This window comes from Vombatus ursinus, unplaced genomic scaffold, assembly GCF_900497805.2.
Source record: "Vombatus ursinus unplaced genomic scaffold, bare-nosed wombat genome assembly UNPS02014832.1, whole genome shotgun sequence".
NCBI lineage: Eukaryota > Metazoa > Chordata > Mammalia > Diprotodontia > Vombatidae > Vombatus > Vombatus ursinus.
The window spans coordinates 35,415,569-35,440,243 of NW_020954610.1; the positions used below are offsets into that span (position 1 = coordinate 35,415,569).

A 24,675-nucleotide genomic window follows, 5' to 3' on the forward strand; every position below is an offset into this window, starting at 1 on the left:
GCACCAACCCCTTACTCCTCAGCCTGCTTTATGACTCATTACCTCATTATTTCTCACCCTGGGTTCTAAATAAATACTGGATTTATCCCAGTTTTTGTCAAAAATAATAGAAATGTACAGTCTCTAATTTATCAATTAACTCTGCCCCCACACCTTTTATCATAAGCCTTTGCTCCTCTCTTTCTCCTCTTCCTTCTCTCTCTCTCTCCCCCCTCCCCCCGTCTCTCTCTTTCTCTCTCTGTTTCTTTAGTCTACTAGGCTGAAATATGTACATTTACAATTTTTTAACAATATAACAAGACAAACATATATTTAAATATTTCCAGAGTCTATTCCAGTGAAAAGAATCACAGCCAGAGTTAATTCTAACCATCACCAGTAATGGCTGAATTCTTCTTAGCTCTCTAAACACACACCCATCATTCATCTCTCTCAGATTTTAAGTCAAAGTCACTCATGAATTCTTTTTAGTATACCTTCACAGCATATCTTCTTCGTTGGATAAGAGTTAAACTCATTTCTCTCAGAAAGTATTTCTTTAAACTCTTTCTCATTGACAGTTAATTCACTCATTCTCTCAGAAAAGAAGTTCTCTTAGGTCATCCTGTCTACAGTCTCTTTCAAGCCATGACAGCAGAATCCAGCTACTACTTAAACTGCCACAGTGCCCAAGATTCTACTCCTTTTCATACATTCATAGTATCTGTACATTATATAGGACAATATATTGAAATTAGGTTTGTGTAAATATACAAATGTCTGACTGAGAGTCAAAGACTTCTATGAATAGTGAATATCACCCATTTGTCATGTGTTTCATCCTATCAGTTCACAGTTAATGAGTATTAATGTATAGCAAAGTAGCTAGGCTATCTAGACCCATCAGGCTGAGGTCACAGTGGCTAGAAATCTTTGCCAATCCCTGCCCTTTACCCACCCATATGGCTTGCTCTGGGTTCATTGCTCTGGGGTTGTCTGTCTTCTCAATAGCAGTCTTAGGATCCCCATTGTTCCACTTCTATGCCCATCTCAGATTTCCATAGAATAATTATTATTTTAAGTTCTAGTATTAGGAGTCCTTATCTTAAAGAGTGGGGAGTTGGAGTGGAAAGAAGAGGGTTGCAGGGAAGAGAAAATTAAAAAAAACACTCAAAGTACAAACATGAATCAAGTATTGAATAGTTTTATTCTCACACAGGAAGGGAAATGCTAAGCAGTAAAGAGCCATAGAAAGTTCACAATCAGTTGAAAGGCTTTTCAAGCTTTGCTAGAATATTTTCAGTGTCTCATTGGCTGTTAGCCATTTAACATTTCACCCCCCCCACCCCACCCCAATGTAGCCTGATCAATGCCAACTGTGCTCTTTCAAGAGTAACTCTGTCTCTTGAGTGGTCTGATTCTGCCACTGTCATTGTTGCTGTTGCAACCACTCCATTAGTGGACTTCCCACTGCTCATGTTCTCTTGAAGGGGGGTAAGGTGCTAGCTTCCTTTAAATATCTCATAGGAACAAAGACACAATTAGAAGGTGGCCCCATCCCAGACTCTGTCTTGCTTAGTAAGCTGTGCATTCATGAGACTGTAACTGTCAACATCATGACCATTTGGAAAGTAGTCAGAGGTATCTGTGTGTACTCTGAAGTTGGGGGTGAGAGGACTGCATCACACATCCCCAGAGTGCTATATACTGAGGGTGCTGTATAATGAGAGGCTGCTATCCATGATTGACAGATAATCTGAGCGTAATTGTAGTGTCATGAATTGGCACCCTGCTCAGCTCATTTTGTCTCAAGAATGTGTTGATTTTGAACTTAACTTGATCCTTGTTATATGTTAAATTGGTGGTACTCTAGTATTTATAACTTTAAAAACTGTTAATAGAAGATATGTATTTATCAATTAAAATTATTAGGGAACCTTTACAGTTTTGAGGCTTATCTTGATTTATTACTTTCAGATTTTCCTATATTTGTATCATGCTCCATCTTTTGACCCTGAGGAAATTACTCTTGGCCTTCATCAGTTTCTTGGTTTAGATGATGATAAGGAGGAATAGATTGTCTCTAAGATAATTTCCAGCTCCAAAGTTCTACAGTTCCTGCTTGTATAAGAGTTCATGCCTGCCCCCACATGCTTCTTCTGTCCATCATAGAATTTTATAGCAGTAAAAAAAAAAAAAACTCCTCGGAAATAATATAATTAAATATCTCCCTTTTATATAAATTAGAAAACTAAGGCACAGAAAGTTTATATAACTTGCCCCAGGTTAAACAGAAAGTCAGGGGGAAAGAACTGAAACCTTTCTAATTTGGTATTATTCCCACTAAACAGTGATGTTTTAAATTGCTTTATGGTGGCTTTGCTTGTAAGTACCATGTAGAATCCTCCATTTAACGACTTGGACTTTTATAAATAATGGAGGAAATATGTGGACATTTTAGACTATGTTGTTTATAGTTAAAAAACCAGATTTTCAAAAATGTACTTAAAAAGCTTAATCTATTCACTGTCTCTATAACAGTTTTTCAGATATAGGAATATGAATGTAAAGGTTAGAGCCATAATCCTGGGAATCTGGGAATTCTCTCCCAGTTTACTGGCATTTGAGCCCCAGATCATACAAAATGGAAGGGCATTCAGACAGTGGCTCTCTTAAATGGACAATCTGTGAAGAACATGATAACATAAAATCCAAAGAAAGATCTGATCTAAGTGCTATGAGAAAATTTGAGAAGAGAAATCACTTTTATCTGTGGGATTCAGAGAAGGCTTCATGAAGGAGGTGGTGCCTGAGATAGTTATTAAAGGACAAGGAAGATTTTAAGAGAGATGTGGAGACATGGTCTTCCTCTCCTAGCTACTGCTTGAACTGGCAGTGAAGAACCAGTCCCGGAAAGGGTAGCCAAGGAGCTGTCCCCACCTAGAGGCAAATAGCAGTGCCTGCCTCACTTGCTGCCAAGAAGAAAAAAAATAATCACTTCTTTTGTATGTCCACTCATTTGAGACTCAGCAACTCAGGGGTTATCAATCCTTCTGGCTCCTTAGCCTAACAACAGACTTTGTTACAACATAGTAGCAGCCCTACAGTCCCTCCTGGCCAGAAGTAGACTCATCAAGCCTCCATACGTGGTTGAATTGAAAGCAGGCAGAGGATGTGGGTACATGCCCTTTGTAGCTCCTGTACTGCTTCTGTCCCCTATTGGTCAGGCTGCATTACACTCTCCCACTGTTTAAAAAAATTTTGCTGTCCTCAGCAATTGGCTAGGGTAGAATTTGAACTCATTATCCACATCTCCAATTCACAATTGTTTTCTGATGTACTAGGGAGGCTCAAGCATTGTTCTTTTTAAATGTCTTCTCTGCTTCCTTATACTAAAGAGTCTCATAAAAGTTTATATGCCACAGATCTTATGATACCCCAGACTTACAAGTGGAAAGCACAATCACTCCCTAAAATAGCATGAACAAACAAGGAACATTTTACAAAGCTTAGCAGAGGCTAATACTTGTTGAGTACTCATACAGGACCTGTCTTAGTGATTGGTGCTTGGTTCTTCCCCAAACCAAAGGCTTATAATAAAGGAAAGAATAAAGGAAAAGAAAATAAGTCTTCTTATCTTGAAAGGTAAGCTTGGTTCTGAACTTTCCACAAGATATGTACCTTTCCCCACAGAGACCTGAGGTGAACTGGAAATCTCTTCCCTTCCCTTTCATGTGAGAAGGCAAGCATTCCTGGATGAAAATTCCTCCTTGATTCCTTCAGTGCATAAAACCATCCAACTGTGCACAACAGATTTTCTAGGTGACCCTTTCCACTTCGGACATAACACAATTTCTCCAAGGTACCTGTACTATAGGCTTGAAGCTCTGAGCCAAATTTTTTCTGGGTCCCTGAACCAAAGGGCCCAGATTTCCCCTACACATCCTTCCCATATTAAGAGTTCAAGTTTGGCATTCCAGACTCATTCAACAATAGAACAGTCAGGTTCAATTTCAGAAGAAAGGAACTAGGCCCAAATACATGTGAGGCTCCAAAAATGGATTTAATACTTGTGGTTGATTATTTCTAACCATACCTTATCTGTAGGGCTCTCACAATAAGTCATGTGGTCTAGGTATGCTTAAAAGAAAAAAGGGGAAAAAAATGGACATTTACACACCATCACAGTATACTCTAAGTGAGCTTTTAGGCACCACTATTTTAGAGATACAAAATTGAGAGGGCTCATAATAGTGGTAGTGGGTGACTAAATAGTTAGATGATCTAGAACAAATGGGTACAGGAATATAAGAGATATTTGTATATAAACATTCAAGCAAGCAAAAATAATCACAAAGAAATAGTCTGACTTGTTTCAGGAAAGGGATGACTTGCATGAATGCAAGGTAGAGTAAAAATACTTCTTATATCCCAGACACTATGCCAAGCCCTAGGGATACAAAAACTAGAAAATAAGATGTTCTTTAGTAGATTACATTCTGATAGGGGAAGACAAAACATAAAGGGGACCTGGGAAGGGTGAGGAATCTGAGGGATTAAAAGAGAGGAAAGTGAAAAAGAGTGAGCGGCAGTGTGCTTGAGTAGCAGGGAGTTAATCACAGTAATTGAGTCAGCTTGAGGTTGGAGTTGTCACTAAGGGGCCAGACTTTGGTAAAAAGATAAAACAGGAGGAGATTGAGGGGCAGGGATTAGTCTAGTTTGTCTAGAATGCAAAACATATGAAAAGGGTAATGTAAAACAAAGCTCTAAAAGTAAGATAATAGACTTAGAGCTGTAAGATATATGAAATTATCTAACTTAACCTTATTTTCAGATGAGAAAAGTAGGGAGTAGTGACTTGCCCGAGAGCAGAGCCAGGATTTAGATCTAGGTCCTAGGGCTCAATCCAGCACTCTTTTGACTACAGTACATGTAGATTGCCTCTTAGGTTTGTTGGAACGAAATGTGGAGGTAGGGAGAGCCTTAAATGCTGAGGCAAGAAGCTTACATTTCATCCTAGAGGCAGTAGAGCCGCTGAAGATTTTTGAGCAGAAAGAGTGATACCAGGCATATTTGTAAGGAAGATTCGTTTAGGAGCTCTGTGAATTATGAACTGGAGAGAGGAAAGAATTAGAATTAGAAGAATTAGAATTAGAAGCCTATTTCTAGAATCTGGGTGAGAGATGATGAGGATCTGAACTGCAATGGTGACAATAGAAATAGAGAGGAAAGGGGAAATATATAGAATATTAGTGTAAAAAATGCTAGTGTCTCAATATTTAATGTAGGCACCAACCCAGAAGGATATATCTATGGCTCCAGCCTACTTGCACCATTACATTGAAAAGAATTCCTGGCAAGGTCCAGCTCCTTACTGGTTCATTATAGAAGAGCGTAGAATAAATCTCAGGAATCTGCTTTCAGGACTGGCAAGTGGAATTATGGTGGACTTGCTGGAAACAGGTTCGTTTATCATTCCATCCACACCCTTGAAGAAGAGGGTATGGAATTGGGAAAGTGCCTTGTTCGTCAACTATGATGTTATACTGTGATTCTTCACATTAACATACATCTATCATGAGTCCTATTATCTTCTTTTTCTTGTTTCGGATCATTTTCCAGTGTTCTATATTTTGTTTTTTCATTTTCTTTCCCATAGTCCCAAACATAAACAATCTTAATGTTCACACAGCGTCCTGGATCAGGATGATTATTTTTGGTTCTCTCTTACCTTCTTAGGATCCTAAGAAAATTACAAAGTTAGGGTAAAATTGTTCTCTCTCTGAGGGAAGAAATTGTTGCATTTTACCCCTCTTCAGCCATGCTGGAAGATTGTTGGCTTAAACCCATTGTCTCCACTGGGTTCTGTTTGAGAATTTTAAATATGACCTCTGGCTAGATAATCCTCTGAGCTATACTTTCTTCACTTCTTTACAGAGAGTTTCTGTTGATATGTATGAACTCCTAGAAAGATATTTTAAGCATCAGCTTCATTTTTATGTTATTAAAAGATAGTATCTGGTTTATCAGATCAACAGATAAAATGAGGAGGTTCAGAATGTCGTTTTTATTTAATGGTCATATTTAAAACTAGGACCAAAACTCATTTGACCACAGAGCAAAATGTGTCAGACAGCTGGCATTTATTAAACTCCAGCTAAGTCCCAGTGTGCTAAGTGCTGGGGATACAAAGAAAAGTGGGGAAAACCCCACAGAGATCAGGCCTGTTTCTTTAAAGAGATGGAAAAGGAAGTCATTTGCTTTCCTTTTATGTGTCTCTCACTTGTCCTTTCATTCAGTAATTATCTTGACAATTATGGTTTATTCCTTATCTCTTCCTTCCTCTCCACTCTTAGAGTATAATTAGTCATTTTTAATCCCTCTTAGCAGAGGAAAATACTATTGGAAATAGAATGGGTCTTTCTTTAGGCATATAGCAAGTGAGACTCCATAATATTTGCCAGCCATAGAAATACCTATGTATCTAACTGGATCAAATAAGCATTTGCTTCTCTTGTTTTTCTGATTCCTAAAATATCCTTACAAAATTTGGGTAACTAGCATCCTATCATCATTGAAACAACTTTTGGGGCACTACATCTAAACTAAGTTTTCCCAGACTATTGACTCAATTTTTCCAGTGCAGAATTCACCTTATCTGACCTTGCACAGTAAAATTTTAACATTCTGGCAAACTAATTGCCAAAATTATCATGCTAATAAATGTTGCTACAGATCATAGACTGAACCAGTCATATCCTTTTTATGGTAATTTTAACACATGCAAAATATTTTTGATCTTGTAAATGTTCTGCAGACACTGATATTTACAATCTTCTAATTTGAGACCTGAGGATTTGTATTTTGAAATTGTTTTTGTTCAGACTCTTTCTTTCCCCAACAACATATCCAGTTGAAATATGTAACCAAGGTTGAGGCTTTTTCTGTGTCTTTAAGACTATTCATGATGCCCTCCCATATTCAAGCTATTCTCTCTTTTTTTAACATATCTAGATTATAATATTGCCTAAAGGCTTTATTCATTTCCTCTCTCCTGGATTCATTGTAAGAATTTTTATTCACTGAACAGTTATTCAATATTATTATTGAACAATAATAAAGCACAACCAAAAGAAACAAAATATTTTGTTTCTGTTTTTTTTTTAAATATTCCCTGGGCCCACAGCATATAGAGAGTAGAATCCAGTTTGCACTGTACAACTGAATGTTTTGTTTAAAAATCAACAGGATAGGAGGATGGTTGGGATTCTAGGAATAAAAGGTAGGAAATGCTTTATGTGTGATTTAGACACTAGGTTTTAGCAAAAGGTTGTTAAATTGTTAATTATTTAGTTAATTATTCACAGCACAAAAAAAACTAAAAGAACCAATCTGACATAGGGAGAAGTATTTCCTTTCAAGCCTTATATTTCTTTGTGGTGCCAGGACATAACTTTTGTGGAAAAAAATGAGCTCCATTCATTCATTTGCCATGTGGCATAATTGATCTGTCCAAGCAGACCTCTTAGTCTTTGCCTGTTGGATGTTATTACAGGGCAAACCCTGTAATCTCTTACTGGCGTTACCATTTGGCCTTGAAAATCATGTGTTTTTCTAATCTTCAGACTATTTTGTGGTCAGCTCTCTGTGCCTCTGGCATATTACTAGAATGATGGAGATTTCTACAAATACAAACTTTTTGGAAGAGCAAAAGGTACTTTATACCTATCTCATTGATAGATGCGACCACTCTGAAGGAACTTTTCTTATTTTAATTTCAAATGTGTTGATGAGTTATTGAAATTTCAATTATTTTTGGTTCTCTTTTTAGTAGGATGGAGAATATTAAAGGTATTTTGCGTAGTAAACTGTCAGAGATATGTATGAAATAGTCTCTATTCTGTGTCCTGAAAGAGGCTGGCTAATTGTTAGCGCTTCAGACTTTAACTGTTACTCTTGCTTCTGTTTTTGAAGCAATATGGGACTTTGGTCAGGTCACAGCTACACTAGGTTGCTGCTTCATTTGTAAAGTCCTTTTCAGTCTCATTGTTATTCTGAGTTGTTGTGACATGGTATATATTGTTAATATCTTGCACGTGCTCAAGTTAGAAATGGTAATTTAATTATTTAAGCTCACATATTCCACATCGTCTTGCCTTTGGAAGTCACTGAAATAACCAAAGCAAATAGAGGCAGCATTCAAATGATATACCAATAACCATGTTAAGAAAAAAAAATAGGAGACCTCCTCAATGACAGAATAAATAGGAGCAGAATAACCCAGCTTTCTTTACATAGGTACTCCGGCAAAAATGGAAAATAGCACCAGAACAAGTAATTATTAATAAATCCAAGAAGAGACTACAATAAGTATATTTTTCTAGCTGAGGGGCATAGTGATATAGCCAGAAACTTTCAGAGCACAAAATAAGGAAGCTTTCAAATGGACAAAAGTGGGTGGGGCAAGGAAACCTGAAGCTGATAGCTGGGTATTCAGGGGCAGAAAAACAGGAATGTGGATATGTGGAGCCTGCAGCTATGTCACTCTCACCCCAGACCAATGGTCTGTTCAGTGATCAAGGCCAGCACCAACATAGTTCACTGGCATGAGACACCCTTGATGTCCTTGTAGAAAAAAATTACTCAGTACCCAGAGAAATCAGTGGTAAGGCACCAGAGAAAACAGGTCACAACTATACTAGGACCCACTTGTCCTTTCAGAAGTGCACAGAGTCTGGTACAGTTTAAGAAGTAAGACTGGCAAAATGAGTAAACCAAAGAAAATGTTGAGGATAAAGAAAAATTATGGAACAAAGGATGGCCAAAGCATAAACCCGAAAGAAGAGAATAACTCCATAGGATCTATAGGTAAAGCTTCAAACAAAAACAAAAAATTTTATCACAAGATCTACACATTTCCTAGGGAAAATGAAAAGATTTTAAAAATATCATATGTAGATGAAAGAATGAGAAATGAAATGAGAGTTGTAGAGGAAAGAATTTGAAGGAAAATAAATTGGTTTTATACATGAGGTACAAAATCTTACCCATGTAAGAATATTAGATTGAACTAAACAGAAATAAATTACTTCATTAGACAACAAGAAATACTAGAACAAAATCAAAAGACTGGAAAACTACAAGAAAATGTAAAATATCTTGCATCAAGTCAACTGGCCTGGAAAATATTTCAAGGAGAGAAATTTAGGAATCACAAGGCTATGTGAAAACCATGACCAAAAATAAAATTGAAAGCCTACATTTAACATTCTAAGAGATCATGAATGAAAACTACTCAGACCTATTAGAACTAAAGGATAAAGTGAAAAGAGAAAGAATTGACTGATCACCTCCTGAATAAAACCAGAAAATGAAAGCTCCTAGGAATGTCGTAGTCAAAATCCAGAGCTTTTAGGTAAAGTAAAAATACTGTAAACAACTAGAAAAAAAAAAATTCAAGTTTTAAGGAGCCATAGTCTATATCAAATAAGATTTGATAGCTGCCACTCCAAAAGAGAGGAAAACTTGGAATATATTATTCCCAAAGGGAAATGATAAAAGACTTACAACCAATAATTACTTACCTGGCAAAACAGAATATAATCCTATAGGAGGAAAATGGAATTTTAATGATATAGAAGACTTTTGAACATACCTGATGCAAAGACCAGAGCTAAGTAGATATTCTGAAGTACAAACACAAGCATCAAGAAAAACTTAGCAAAGTAAATACACTTGAACTATTGGAAGAGTTTCTACAATGATGAAGTGTTTACTTCTAACGGGGAGAGAGAAGAAACAAGTATCCCCTCAGAAGACTACTGTCATCAAGTGCCATGTAAATAGAGGGTCTAACAGTGGTTAAAGAAAGAAAGAGGACCCGTAAACAAACACACTAGGGAAGAAATGAGGGCACCTTATTATCTCAGAAAACTGAGATATTCAAGAAGAAAACTATACAAATACAGAAGACGGAATGAAGAGGGTAGGTTACACAGGAACCTTAATTTCATTTTAAGTGGTCAAAGAAGGGTTGAAGGTGCACATTTTCACATATGTATTACACAGACAGTTTGATGTAGAAACATATTAAACTCGATAGGAAATTAGGTTGGAACAAAGAGAAAGGAGGTAGGGATTAAGAAAGATAGATTTAGTGAGGGATTAGTCATAGATTTCAACTGTAGAGGGTAGATTATGAAGAGAAGAATGAAAGGAAAGAAAGAAAGGGTACGAAAAATTTCCCCTATGTTTGGGGACCGGGCAAAGGAGGAAAAGCATTGTATCAGTTACAGATTATTAGTGTTGAACACATTCCTCTCACCATTTTGTTTATAAAGAGGGGACAAAGGGACAAAAAAGAAGAGATATAAAGATAGGATGGAGTAAAATACAGAATAAATGCTCAAAACTGTGACTATGAATGGAATAAACTCATCTATAAAGTAAGAAATCATTTGTCCCAAATAATTTACATACCACTGTAGATTGACCTAAGGCCTGCCTGGGACTGTAATTTTTGTGGTTCTTATCCAGTTTCAGTTTCCTAGCTCAATCATTGACAGTCATTCTTTAACAGAAATGAGAGCTATCCCATCAGTGCATCCACATCATCAACTCAAAATTAAAATTCAGTTTGCTAAAGACTGTGTCATTTGTATCTAAAGATACTATTGTTTCAGGTTCGAGAACTACAAACACGCTTACAGAGTGTCCAGGCATCAGGGCCCTCCAGTCCAGGTCGTCTCACCTCTACTAACCGACCAATTAATCCCAGCACTGGAGAGCTGAGCACCAGCAGTAGCAGCAATGACATCCCCATTGCCAAGGTGAACTATTTTTAGTTGGCGATAATATCTCTCCTTATCTGGAAGCAACAATTACCATTGTACACAGCTATTGTGCAAGCATGGGATTAGCTAGAAAGAATTCCTTGTGTCCCAAGAGAGTTTTCCTAGTACTTAGAACTTCTACATTTGAGCTACAGGGAGAGATAACCCACTCGTAATTTTAACTCTCTTTCAACTGGAACACAAACACCAGTTCACATTAACCAACTCAGCATGGCAAAGACTTCCTCGTATGGTAACTCATTATGAAGACAGAGACGTTCTGTAAAGTCCTGCAGTGCTTCAGGTTGAATAAAAGATTTTTTCTGTTTATAAATTAGATTGAGCTTGACGATGGAAAAGGGATTTGGCTAGTATACAAGTCCTTTCCTGGTAATGAGGCCAAAACAGTTAGCAGTAGGCAAATGGTGGCAAATAGGTTATGACCAGAGAGAAAAGCTTCTCTAAGCTATCTACACCATAACAAGAATGAAGGTTTGCGTGATAGTTAAGGGAGCTAGGAAAATGACTTCACAGACAGGTCCACTACTAACGATTAGGAAGTCTGTTACACAAAGAAGTGAGCTTTTCCAGCAGATGTATCCAGTTTCAATGCTGTGGTCATGTTTACTAATAAATTAAGTCAGTTTAGTCAAACTAGTTATAGGAAAATCAGTAAAAATGATTTTTAGAACATAAGCATAAACGATATTAGTAGGCATCTATTCTGGGCACAGCATGGCTAGACACTTGTAGAAAAATCAAGTCTGGCTAAGACATAACCCATAACCATAGCCTCAAGTAGCTCACAATCTACTTAGTAGGGGAACAGGATTCCAGCACATTTAGCTGTAATGCATCTTAAGTACATCAGTGTTTTGAAACAAAGTTCTGTGTAAAGCCAGAGGAAGAAACCTGAGGGAGTTAGGACTGAAATACTTTGAGTCAAGATGGTTGGAACAGTAGCTGTATAGGCACGCAATCTAAATGACTTGTGATTTTCTTTAGATTGCTGAGAGAGTGAAACTGTCGAAGACAAGGTCAGAGTCTTCCTCATCTGATCGGCCCATCTTAGGATCGGAAATCAGCAGTATAGGGGTGAGTGTTCTTAAGAAATGCATCCGAAAATACTTAAAGAACTATTTAGACATTTAAAAAAAAACCACTTTAGAGATTATTTAATGGATATTCAAGTTTTTGATCCAGGACACCAATTAAGTCTAATACTAAATTATTTTTTTGTTCCCCAAAATCAGAACCAACATTGATTTCATTATGGTAGATAATTTTTGCAAGAGCAAATGAATTTCTATTTTCCTTTATGAAACATTGAAGAAGAAATTATCTAGGCCTGATTATTGGATACAGACGAAAAACTGGAGCTTTTTTCTGCCATCTAGATTCAATAGAAAACACATTGTAGGTATCACACCCACAAAAAACTGTATCTTGTGCACCTCACTCTTAAAAGGGAGTAAATTCTCTAGCAAGGATGAATGTTGCTTCTGAAGGATTAACTCTACATAATGAAAGGTTGAGATCTTGTACTTTAGTAGTAGAATTTTCATCAGTGAAGCCAATAAAGTCCTTCTAATTTGGAGCAGAGTAGATAGGTGATAGAAAATGGACAAGGACCATGTCTAGTGTTCCTGATGGATTGCATGGTGAGAAGGGTTCACAGTGGACAGTATCTGATGCTTTCTTGTGCTAAGAGTGATCTTGTAGTTCTCGTGCAGAGTTTTGCATTTTGGCAAAATTTCACTGAGCTGTGAAAACTCAGTCAACTGAGTGTGCAAATTATAGAAACTCCTTTAACTGGGCTGAAATCTCAGGGTTCTCAATTGCAAAGAACAAAAAAGAAAAGAAAGTGCCCAGGGTTAGTAGGTCTGTGCTATTCTAGGGCTTAGAAAGGGAGGTGTAGGGGCAGCTAGGTGGCACAGTGGATAGAGCACCGGCCCTGCAGTCAGGAGTACCTGAGTTCAAATCTGGCGTCAGACCAAACACTTGACACTTAGTAGCTGTGTGACCCTGGGCGAGTCACTTAACCCCAATTGCCCAAAAAAAAAAAAAAAAAAAAAAAAAAAGGGAGGTGTGAATCTGTTTGTGCTTTCTACCAGGTACCATTGATCCCAAACGTGGAATATTTAGGTGTACTTATTAATTTAATTTCTAAAAATCATTTTAAAACTGGCTTTTGGAACTATAGTGAAAGTATGTGAACCAAAAAACATGGCTAAAGTAATTGCTTATCTTTCATATGGTGTCCATATAAAAGCTCTCATTGGCTTTTGTTCTCCAAGAATATCAGGTTATAATAATTTGTCACTTCTACAAGTGTCTAACCCACTGCAGTACCAGCCTACAGCCCTATCAAAGAGGATTTTCTAATACTTACTACAGGTGTCTGGCAGTGTGGCAGAGCACCTGGCCCACTCTCTGCAGGACTGTTCCAATATCCAGGAGATTTTCCAGACCCTCTATTCACATGGATCTGCCATCTCAGAAAGTAAAATTCGAGAATTTGAAGTAGAGACGGAGAGATTAAACAGGTAAGTTTGAAAAAAAACAAACACTTGAAGATACAAACACAAAAGTGTCTCTCCCTGCCCCCCTCATCAGGCCCCTCATACTCTGTTCTCTCCTTTTCACATCCCCCTCTTAGCTCTTGTTCTATCTATATCACATGGAATTGTGTCATCAGTCATTGCAGTCCCTTTCTGGAGATAGCCAACATCATAGAAGAGATCTTAGTTTTCAAATAATGTCATAGATTGGTTTTCCTACTGATATATGATATATTGATTTGTATATAGGTTTGTAAAAGTGCAGAGTCTCAATGATATTTTCTCATCTCAATCATAAATTTGAATTTGTCTGAAGGATCTTTCCTATTTTTCTTTTGTAACTACATGAAAAATCTGAGGTTCCAGCTACTTTAGAGACTGGAGAAATGCTGGAGCCAATTTTGTCCACATTGGTCATAGCACAGAAACTGCCGTGGAACTGTTTTGAGGTCAGAGGAAAAGCCATGACAAGAAGACATCTTTGCAAGTCTTAGTTATACTTGTGTTGGCTCTCAGATCAATTAGGAAGAAGTGAATGGGATTAAGTCTGAAAGTTCCCTTTATTAACCAGGCAGAATTTTGGTAGTCAGGCCTACTTAATGCTTGTCTGAATAAGCCTGATCTGAGACTGTTGCTTTGTAAAGTATTCCACAAGCCCAGTAACAGTAAGTACATGGTTGTCATCTATATGAAACAGGCAGGGCAGGAGTTATGGGCCAGCTTTAGAAGACACTCAAAGTTTTCTGATTCTTGCTAACTTCAAAACTGGTGACATCATGTTGTAAATGGTAACTCCTTTGGCAAGGAAGTTTTTAAAGAGCAAATGGAAATCCAAAGCCAAGTCATTAATGACTCTTTGGCTTAGACATAATTCTCCAAATGGCAGAATGGAATATTGTGCCTTCAGGCCTAATCACTGCCTTGACCTACAATTTGTAATAGGTACCTGGGGTAAAACCGTGGAAGGTGATAAACTAACTTGGAAGAAATGTTACGTAATATGTTCACTGTTTAATCTTTGTCAAAAGTTAATTGAATAATTTATTTGAAGCTATTGTGCTTCTTAAAAACTAAGAGACTGTGGTCATTTAAGTCTTCAGAAAATTTTAAATTAAATGCTTTTCTTGTTGGATCCAGATAATTAGAGGAACCGAACTGATGGTGATTTCATTACAGAGCTGTTGTCCCTAAGTCCCCTTAATTGGTTCTCAAAGAATTATTAGTCCAAAATTGGTTTTGAAAGCATTGATTCAAATATGTCTTTTATAATGTAATAAAGTCAGATGTCTTCAAGGTAGGTTACAGCATAATATAGCTTATAGGATTTGAAAATTCTGCTGTGTAGACTGAGATTCCCTTCTCCATTAAGTGCATATTTTAAAAAGGGGACAAACTGGCATACACATGTGGACACCTATAAATAACTCACCATTTCCTGATAGTTTTGTATTTCTTGTTTTCTAACATTGGGGAATTTATTGCCCAAAAACATGATAGCTATTAGTTTTGTGGAGTAGGAAGTGAATCACTCTGCCGTTCTCATACGCTATAAAAGGAGTGTATTCCTGAGGTCTTCATCACACTTAGCCCTGAACTGTTCTTTAAATTCTCTCAAATGCATCAGTTGCTTTAGCTGAGTTGACTGTAGATGATTTTCCTCTTCTTGACTTGGCAATACTCTTGGCAATACTCCATCTGAGGATATTTTGACCTTTTAATGCTCCATGTTCAGACCACAGGTTATTCATTCTTTTAAATATGCTTCACAATTTCTAGAGACCCCTGTGCTTATACCATCTCCTCCCATCTCCTTTAGAAGCTTACCCCTGTATCTCCCTAACTTTCAACCCCTTCTGGTAATCTGGTAGCATTTTTCCTGCTGCCCAGATCTCCCTTTTAAAGAGGATCCTTTAAGAACCTTCATTTGTCCCTACTTTCCCCTCACAATTTTATCCTATTTCTCTCCTCCCCAAATTCCCAGAAAAAAAAACCTGCTGTCCTTGATGCCTTCACCTCCTCTCCTCTCATTCATTCCCAACCCCTTGCAGTTTGGCTTCCTTCCTGACCACTTCTTTGAAACACTCCCTCCAAGGTCACCAGTGCCCTCTTACTTGCTAAATTAAGTGGCCTTTTCACAGTCCTCATTCTTCGTGACCTCCCTGCAGCATTTGACACTATTCACCACTTTCTCCTTGCTACTTGCTACCCTCTGGGTTTTCATAACAATACTCTCCTAGATCTCTTCCTATGTGTCAAATTCCTCCTTGAGTCTGTCTTCTTTATAGATTTATCCCCTGTCAGTATGAGGGTATATACACTAAAAAAAGGTCAGTGTTCTGTCTCTTCTCTCTATTCATTCTCATCAGCTCCCACCTCTCTATTCACTCCCAAATCTCTATATCCATTCTTTTTTGGTGAGGCAATTGGGGTTGAATGACTTGCCCAAAGTCACACAGCTAGTAAGTGTTACGTGTCTGGAGCCAGGTTTGAACTCAAGTCTTCCTGACTTCAGGGCCAGTGCTCTATCCACTGTACCACCTAGCTGCCCCTTGTGTATCCATTCTTTATCTCTCTCTTGAGCTTCAGTCTTGCCTTTCCAACTTCGTCTCCACCTAGATAGGCATCTCAAAATCAACATACACAAAACAGAACTCGTTATTCTTCGTATACATGCTCCCATTTCTTATTTCCCTATTTTTTAAGTGACTATCATTCTTCTAGCCAGCCAGATTTACAACCTAGGAGTCATCCTTGACTGTTCAGATTCACCAACCATTATTAATCATTTACCACATCTTTGATTTTCCTTCTATAGTGTCTCTTGTGTTTATCTACTTTTCTCTATTCAGACTACAACTCTCTCCTGGATTATTACAGTAGCCTCCTAACTGGCCTCCTTGCACCCAGTCTCTTATCACCAGAATTTAAGAGATCAGTTTCCTTCATTATCTGTATGTGTTTTATTTGTTAAAATATCCAAGATATTAAAATATTTCTTCTATCTGAACAATTAAAATCTCTGACATGAATGTATGTAAGTTACTTTTAAAAGAATTGGCAGATTTATTAGCATCAACAGGAAATTTGAAAATGAGTCTTTGTCTTTGCAGTCGAATAGAGCACCTGAAATCTCAGAATGATCTGCTGACCATAACACTGGAGGAGTGCAAAAGCAATGCTGAAAGGATGAGCATGCTGGTGGGGAAGTATGAGTCCAATGCCACAGCTTTGAGGCTTGCATTGCAATATAGGTAGGTCAGTAGTTGTGGCGAAAATACCCTGTCTTTTTTTTTGTTGTTGTTGTTGAGACAGGGTTAAGTGACTTGCCCAGGGTCACACAGCTGGTAAATGACAAGTGTCTGGTCTGAGGCCAAATTTGATCTCAGGTCCTCCTGACTCCAGGCGCAGTGCTCTATCCATTGTTCCACCTAGCTGCCTCAAATGGACTTTTTTTGGGAGGCAGTTGGGGTTAAGTGACTTGCCCAGGGTCACACAGCAAGTAAGTGTCTGAGGCCAAATTTGAACTCAGGTCCTCCTGACTCCAGGGCTGGTGCTCTTATCCACTGCGCCATCTAGCTGTCCCTGAAAATACACTGTCTTTTAAAGCCACCTTTTATTACAAAACATATCTTGGCATATATGCCTTCTAGGTAAAAATAAAGACTGACGTTTGGAGCAGATGAGGCTTAAGATCAGGAAAATTGGTGTTTGGTGTATTAGTGTGTTGAAATCTCCTTGTAGCATTAAAAGGAGAGGAGTCTTGGATTAGCTTTTAAAATAGTTGTGGCACCTTCAGGAGGTCAAAGTGATTCACTTTATCACTGATCACTGAAGCTTTTTACCAAGGCTCAGGGGCAGGGATGGCACCTGACTCTTTGTAAATCCAGATAATAAGGAATGTTAGTTGTCCCCGCCCCCCTTTCCTCCTAAAACACACCAAAGAAAAAAAAAAGGTAATCTGTTTTACTTTGGTCTTTGAAGCAAGCAGTCCTGTCTCTCTTTAGAAATAGCTAAGGCTACAATCTCCCTATTAACAAAGTGAACCAAATTATAGCGTGTGAAAATGGTGGTTGACTCATAACCCCTTTTCTTTTTTTAACTATTTTATGAGTTTTTTTTGTAAGTAGTATTTTATTTTTTCCAGTTACATGGAAAAATAGTTTTCAACATTCATTTCTTACAAGACTTTGAGTTCCAGATTTTTTTCCCTCCCCTCCCTGAAACAGCAAACAATCTGATATACATTATACATGTTCAATCATGTTAAACATATTTCCACATTAGTCATGTTGTGAAAGAAGAAACAGAACAAAAGGGAAAAAACCACAAAAAAAACCCCCAAACAAAAAAAAAAGTGAAAATAGTATGCTTTGATCTGCATTCAGACTCCATCAGTTCTTTCTCTGAATGTGGATAGTATTTTCCATCACGAACCTTTTGGAATGGTCTTGGATCATTATGTTTTCAACTCTTTTTCTTGAAGGGATTAAGGTAAATGGAGGAGGTGCAAGTATCTTTTCGGGTTGGGGCTATCCCTTCCTAGCGATATTTATCTAGCATTTTATAAGAGTAAGCATTCAAGAAATAAGAAGGTAAAATAAGATATTATTATCATCCAAATAGATTTATGGTTATGCCATTTTTATGCTGCCTGGCTTAGAATACATGTCACAGAGTATTTGGGTAAAAAGGCCAAGAGGACTACTTCATGCTTGTTGTTTGCGCCCAAGCAAGGGGTAACATTTGTGTCACATATGTGCTCAGTGTGAATGAGGTTTATGTTGGGCTAGGGGTGTTACTGACTGTCAGGATTATGTTTTACCCTTTCTGTCAGTGACCAAGATTTGGAAAGAGAAAAGGGAGAAATTCATCTAGAAAAGAGAGCCAAAAAGTAGGACATCCTCTAAATGCAATTTCTCTATGCCTTAGAGGAAAATGGCCTCTATTTTCATATTTATTACATTTCCATTTCATCTAGGCATCAAAAGAAATGCAAATTCATCCTTCCTAGCTTTATTTTATTGCATCTTTTTTTTTTGTTTTTTCCTAAATCCTAAAATAAAGAAGAAAAAAAGCAGCATGGTCAGTATTGATCCCAGTAAATATTTACGGATGGCTTTTTGCTCAGTTGTGTTGAGCCAGAGTAGTTGAGAGATAGAGAGAGAAAAAGACTAAACTCATGTCATGGAGGAAAATTTCCCCAGCTTCATCTCTCACAGTGATAATATATGACAAATAATAGCTCACATTTATGTAGTGCTTATTATCTGCAGAGCGCTTTTTCAGACAGCCTGCATCACAATGGTGCTGTATGTTACAGATGAGGAAAATGAAACTTAGAAAGGTGAAGTGACTTGTCCGTGTTAACATGTTTATTTAGTGTTGATGCCAGGACTCCAAGTCAGGTCTCCTGACTCTAATAACCAGTGGTTTTTCTATTATGCTGCAATACCTGTTTTTTCATCTTTTTGACTACATATATTTTTTCTTAGTTGAGGACTCTGGGTTTTATGTTTTACAGTGAGCAATGCATAGAAGCCTATGAACTCCTGTTGGCACTAGCAGAAAGTGAACAGTCTCTTATCCTTGGACAGTTCCGAGCGGCAGGTGTGGGATCTGTTGGTAAGGACCACGTGAATGTATTTCTTTCAAGTCCTACTCTGTGCTTCATTAACTGTATGTGTTCCCCAACACTCTGTTAGAGTGTGTTTTCTTTTTTCCTCCCTTTTGAGTAAATTGTTTATTTTGAATGGAATAAGAATTGCAATTGAAACACAGAATTACAGACAAGTTAAAACAAACATTCCTTCCCTGTAAATGTATTTTCATGGGCTAATAGAATTGCTAGACATTAAGACTGGTGCGGCAATAGAAATGATTCAACTTTCTTCTTTCAAAGCAGGGACCCACTCTCCCTTCACTGTGTGACATTGGTTTCAAGAGACTCATTCCTCTGTTGATTGAATTTTTTCCAAGTTTTCTTTCCCATAATTAAGGCTTTATAGTTTTAGTGTGAATAGATTTTTTTTTTTGTTCTTCATTTTCAAGTCACCCTTTCCCAATTGCTGTTCTATAAAACCCTGGTTCCTTTGAAATGTGAATAGAAGTTCCATGAGAAAATTTTAAAACTTTCAATGTCTTCCCCTTTAAAAATATGTAGAAGCGTGTGTATGTTTATGTATGACTTTCCTCATTCCCCCCCTCCCACTCCCCCAAATGTTCCTAATCTCCCTTTATCGTATAGTACTCTGTACAAGCACTTTAATTCCATCAGGCTCTTCTCAACTTCTTTACCCACTTTTTTTCAAAAATTAAGACGATTACCTTTCCAAGCTCCAAAACAGAGACAGTGCCAACAATTCCATTAGAAACCTCATTTTTTCAGCATCTTTTAGTTGATCTTTAAAACTTTATTTCTCATATGAAACTGATCCAAAAATGGTCTTGGCCAGCAGTCAAGATTTTCAAAAACATACCTATTAACAAATATGATCAGTTAAAAGGGAAAAAAATAATTTGGCTTAATTTTAGTTTATATTAGAGAGAACTCTTTATCTTAAATTTCAAGAACATTCTTTTGTGAGCTTGTAGCCCAAAACATGAGCACAACATAGCTACTTGTGTAGTAGTTGGGATCATTTAAGTAAATGTTTAAAATCAATAATAAAATAGTTCAAATTTACCTAGTTCTAGGTAGCAGGCATGTATTTATAAGATAACCTTCTTAGTTATACCATTTCTTTATAGCTGAACTTAAGGAATTCTAATACTTAAAGGATACATGATTTCATCAGTATTTCCACTATTTCCAACCAACCTAGATTGCAGCCCTCTCTCCTTTAAAAGTCTTCATGAGTGTCTTTGGCAGGGGGAAAAATCATTTATTGGTGAGCCAAGCTGAGCCACTGAGCCTTTCTGAACTCTCTAAGCTTAGTCCCCAGTCCATCACTAGACTCATATCTGAAGCCTTTTGATCTTGTTATGTCCTGCCAGCTCCTGTACTCTACTGGCATAGCCTTTGAGTACCCATACTTAACTCTATACCACTGTGGGGTATTAGAATAGAATGTTAGTGGAAGAAGGAGGAATGAATTAGGATTTTTTTTTTTAATATGTGATTTGTGAGACAAAAAGATATCTTTGGAAAGGTTAGTTTTCAGATGGACAAAAGCCAAAAAAATTAGGGAACTTACTATCTACAACTTTTTTACCTGATATTTACCAGCTCCCAATACAACTTAGAAGCCTTAGTGGGTCAATTTAATTTTGAATAGCATCAAATTCAATTATTTTTTCTTTACCTCTCTTAATTCTCTATATGCAAGGAAAATATAATAGTGACACTGAAAGTGTTACTTTGTGCCAACTTTTTTTTCTCATATAGATCTGTGTTTTTGTTGACATGTGCAACTTCTAGTGAAGAAACTCCAGTTTCCAGTGCATATTGACCACTCTTCTGCAGTTTAAAGCCTTGGACAGTTTTCTGAGGGCAGCTAGGTGGTGCAATGGATAGAGTACTGGGCTTGGAATCAGGAAGACTAATCTTCATGAGTTTAAAGTCAACCTCAGACTAGCTATTTGACCTTGGGCAAGTTACTTAACACAGTTTGCCCCATATATAAAATGAGGTAGAGGAAGAAATGGCAAACTGCTCCAGTATCTTTGCCAAGAAAACCCCAAATGAGGTTATGAAGAGTCAGACACAACGGAAAAATGACTCAACAACAATAGCAGTTTCCTGAGGCACCACAAGTTTATTCCAGTGGTCTCACAACCAGAATGTTTCAGAAAGGGTGCTTGAGTCCAGCTCTTCTAGACTCTCAGGCCCAGTTCACTGTCCATATTACATCATGTTGCCTCTTATTTGTGCCAGTGAGAAGGAGATGTCAGTGTTCTGAATAATGGTTGACCAGTGTAATTTTTTGTTTCTCATAGACTGCACAGGTTCTTTTTTTAAATTTCATGCTTCAGTGGTAGCTTTATATATGCAATGTTTTATATGTTTGCAAACAAAATGCTTTAATGTTTGCAAAGCTCTTTACATATATGACCTCATTTGGTTAACTATAGATCAGCTAAACTAATAATAGAAATGCAATAGCACAGGTAAAGGAAATCTAGAGATAATTCAGTGTTTTCATTTTAGCTATTAGTTCCTTCCCCTTTCCCTAATAAATCTTTTAGCAGGGAAGTGAACTAGTAATAAAGTTGCATTATTCTGCCGTTTGTTTCCCTTGACTGCCCTCCTAAAGAAGAACCATTGTGCTATGAAAAAATGTGATAACCTGAACCTAAATTGGATAATTCCTGAATAAGTGGATGTTAGAAGTGAAAGGGATTTCATTGCATAGATGAGGACACTGTGGTCAAGAAAGAAGATTACAAGACCAGAGAACAAGATTATACAGTGAGAGAGCCAGAATGGGAACGCAGGTGTGCTGACATTTAGTCTAATGCCTTTTTCCCTACAGCACCCTGCTTCTCATCCATTGAATAATTGAATCTTGCTTGCCTATGTTCCTCCCCAGGCTTATGCTATGTCAATTATTCCACTGATTACTTTACAACTTAGGGGACCAGACAAGAGATGAAAATGTTACCCAGATGCTCAAGCATGCTCATGATTGCCGGAAGACAGCTGAGAATGCCGCCAAAGCCCTGCTGATGAAGCTGGATGGGAGCTGTGGGGGAGCATTCACTGTCCCTGGCTGCAGTGTGCAGCCTTGGGAGAGCCTTTCTTCTAATAGCCATACCAGGTAACCAGAACACATCTCCTCTCTTGTCCTGTCTGCCTTTTCTTTCAGCCTTCATTAAACTATTGATGTCTTAGTCCACTTCTTCATTCAGACTGACATGCAGGGGATATGTGTGTGTGTGTGTGTGTGTGTGTGTGTGTGTGTGCGCGCGCATGTGCACACAGGCACAGGTATGAGCATGTTTTCAGCCATTACCAGGTTTGCCTGACCTAATTTTTATTTGAATCTTGGCCATACTCCATTCAAAGAAGAATCATTAAAATTAGAGCTGTAAGAGATTTCTTTAGAGATTCATGTAATCAAACCTTCCTTTTACAGATGAAGAAACTGAGGCTCAGAGATATGAAATCGTAGTACAGCAGAAGAATACTGGAATTAGTCAGAGGCCCTAAATTCAAGTCCCACTTTTGATGCTTATTTCTTGTGTGACACTAAGCAAATCACTTAACCTCTCTGGGTCTCATTTTCCTAAACAGTAAAATAACTTCAAAAGTCTCTTCTTTATACCTGAACCATTAAAAGGTTCAAATATACATTTGAATAAACACTAAAGAATGATGTATTTGCTGTTTTTATCATCATCAGAGGATAGTACTACTTTTTATATGCAGGAAATATTTTCTAAATTATCCTATCTTTTTTCATGTGCAGATCAAGTACCTAGAGCCTTATAGAATATAGATTGAATTTATATTGCAGGGTAGGAAGTTCTATTTGTGTTAGTGCTAGAAAGTATCTCACTGTAAGGGTTTCAAGATGTGTTACTCATAGCTTTAGCCATATGGGGTACTGCATCTTGCTGCCTGCCTCAAACTCCAGAGAAAGGCAGAATCCTGCCCCACTCCAATTCACTTGGCCAGTTGCCCACAGCCATGTCTCCTCCTTATTTCAACTTATTCTAGCAGTTGACTTCCTCTCATGTACAGACTGAAATGTTACTTAGACTTTGGCTTCAATACGGAAAGCAAGTGTTTTTCCTAATGGTACGTCCAGATGTGTTATATCTACAGTTTGTATATTAGTTTGGCATAGGTATATGCATCCCCGGTGACAACTTATCTACTTGGAGCATTGATTGGGACAGTTAAGATTGGCATTCACTTTGTGCTATAAATCTTTTACTTAAGTGGTTCAGTAAAGTTACCCTTCTCAACAGTCTTAGATCTAACACCCAGAAGTAAATTTAGAGGTATGTGAGGAGAAAAAGTTTTATCACCATCTGTTTGGAAAGGAGATAAAGATGAAAAAGGAGATAAAAAATCTCTAAAAATCCTAGTGGTATATGCAAATTTAACCTTTCTCAAGGTATACATATAAACCTTAAGTTTATATGTTATCTTAAAAAAAAAAATTCTTCTCTAAATATATTTGTGAAGGGTTCAGAATAACACAAAATGTTCTCTACACTAAGTGACCTGTAGTAGCTCTCAGGGAGAATGATCTCTGAAGATTGATTAAACTTAAACAATTTTAATGCTATGTGGCAAGAACAAAAAAAAAATCCCCAAATGCTTTCGTAATTATGGTAATTATTGTCGTTTGTTTGTTGATCCTGACAGCCTAACTCATAGATCACTAGACTATTGGAATTAGAAGGGATCTTTGATATTTTCTATTCCAGTCCTCTTATCTTACAGATGAGAAGACTGAAGCCCAGAGTGGCAAAGTGACTTGCCTACCACCAAGAGAAGAAAATTACTAAAATGAAATTTTATATGACTTGTCTAGAGTTGTTAGGAGTCTTGAAATAGGGGCTAGAAATGGTGGAATAGTTGAAGCTTAATTTTTATTCTAAACCTAGTTTCTCCCAAAGGGCTGTCTAATGTTTATAGGAGTTTTTGTCAAATAGTGAGCCTTTCCCCTCATAATTGGGATCTTTTGCAGATTCATATGCAGTCCTCTTTTTTATTGTACTGTGTTCTGGAAGTGCTTTTTTATTCCACTTATTTTATTCCATTTATTCTCTCTGTACCTCTCCGTTCTTCTCCTTTTTCCTTCCTTCCTTCTCTCCCTCCCCCAGTACAAAATCATTTTTACTGCCTATTGCTTTGTAATCTAGTTTAAAATCTGATACTAATAGATCCCCTTCCTTCCCATTTTAAAAAATCCTTACTCTTTAGAGTCTTGAATTTTGTTCTTTATATAAATTTCATTATTATTTTTCTAATTCTACAAAATTTTGTGAGTCTGATTGCTTTAGCACTGAATAAATACATTAATTTAGGTAGTATTGTAATTTTCATTGATTTGGGTCAACTCAATGAAAATAATGTTTCTTAAACCATTTGGGCCTCTATTTCTGCAATGAGTGTTTTATAATTTGATTCATATAGGCCTTTGGTAAATTTTGGTAGATGGACTCCCAAGAATTGTATAACTTTTGTAGTTATTTTTGAAGGAATTTCTTTTTCTAGCTCATCTTTTCAGGGTTTGTTGGTCATACATAGGAATGTTGATAAATTATGTGGATTTATCTTGTATCCTACAACTTTATTTAATTATTTCAATTAATTTTTATTTGATTCTCTAGGGTTCTCTACATCATCA

At 37.2% G+C, this 24,675-nt stretch overlaps 1 protein-coding gene across 1 annotated transcript in view; it reads left to right on the plus strand.

Annotated features, from left to right (window-relative positions):
- Positions 1–24,675, plus strand: part of MCC (MCC, WNT signaling pathway regulator) — a 242,274-nt gene that overhangs the window by 163,775 nt on the left and 53,824 nt on the right. The window contains exons 7-12 of the mRNA XM_027839267.1: positions 10,662–10,808; positions 11,817–11,906; positions 13,209–13,357; positions 16,483–16,623; positions 18,894–18,994; positions 21,945–22,128. Coding sequence (XP_027695068.1) covers positions 10,662–10,808; positions 11,817–11,906; positions 13,209–13,357; positions 16,483–16,623; positions 18,894–18,994; positions 21,945–22,128 — 812 coding nt within the window. The remainder of the gene's footprint in view (positions 1–10,661; positions 10,809–11,816; positions 11,907–13,208; positions 13,358–16,482; positions 16,624–18,893; positions 18,995–21,944; positions 22,129–24,675) is intronic.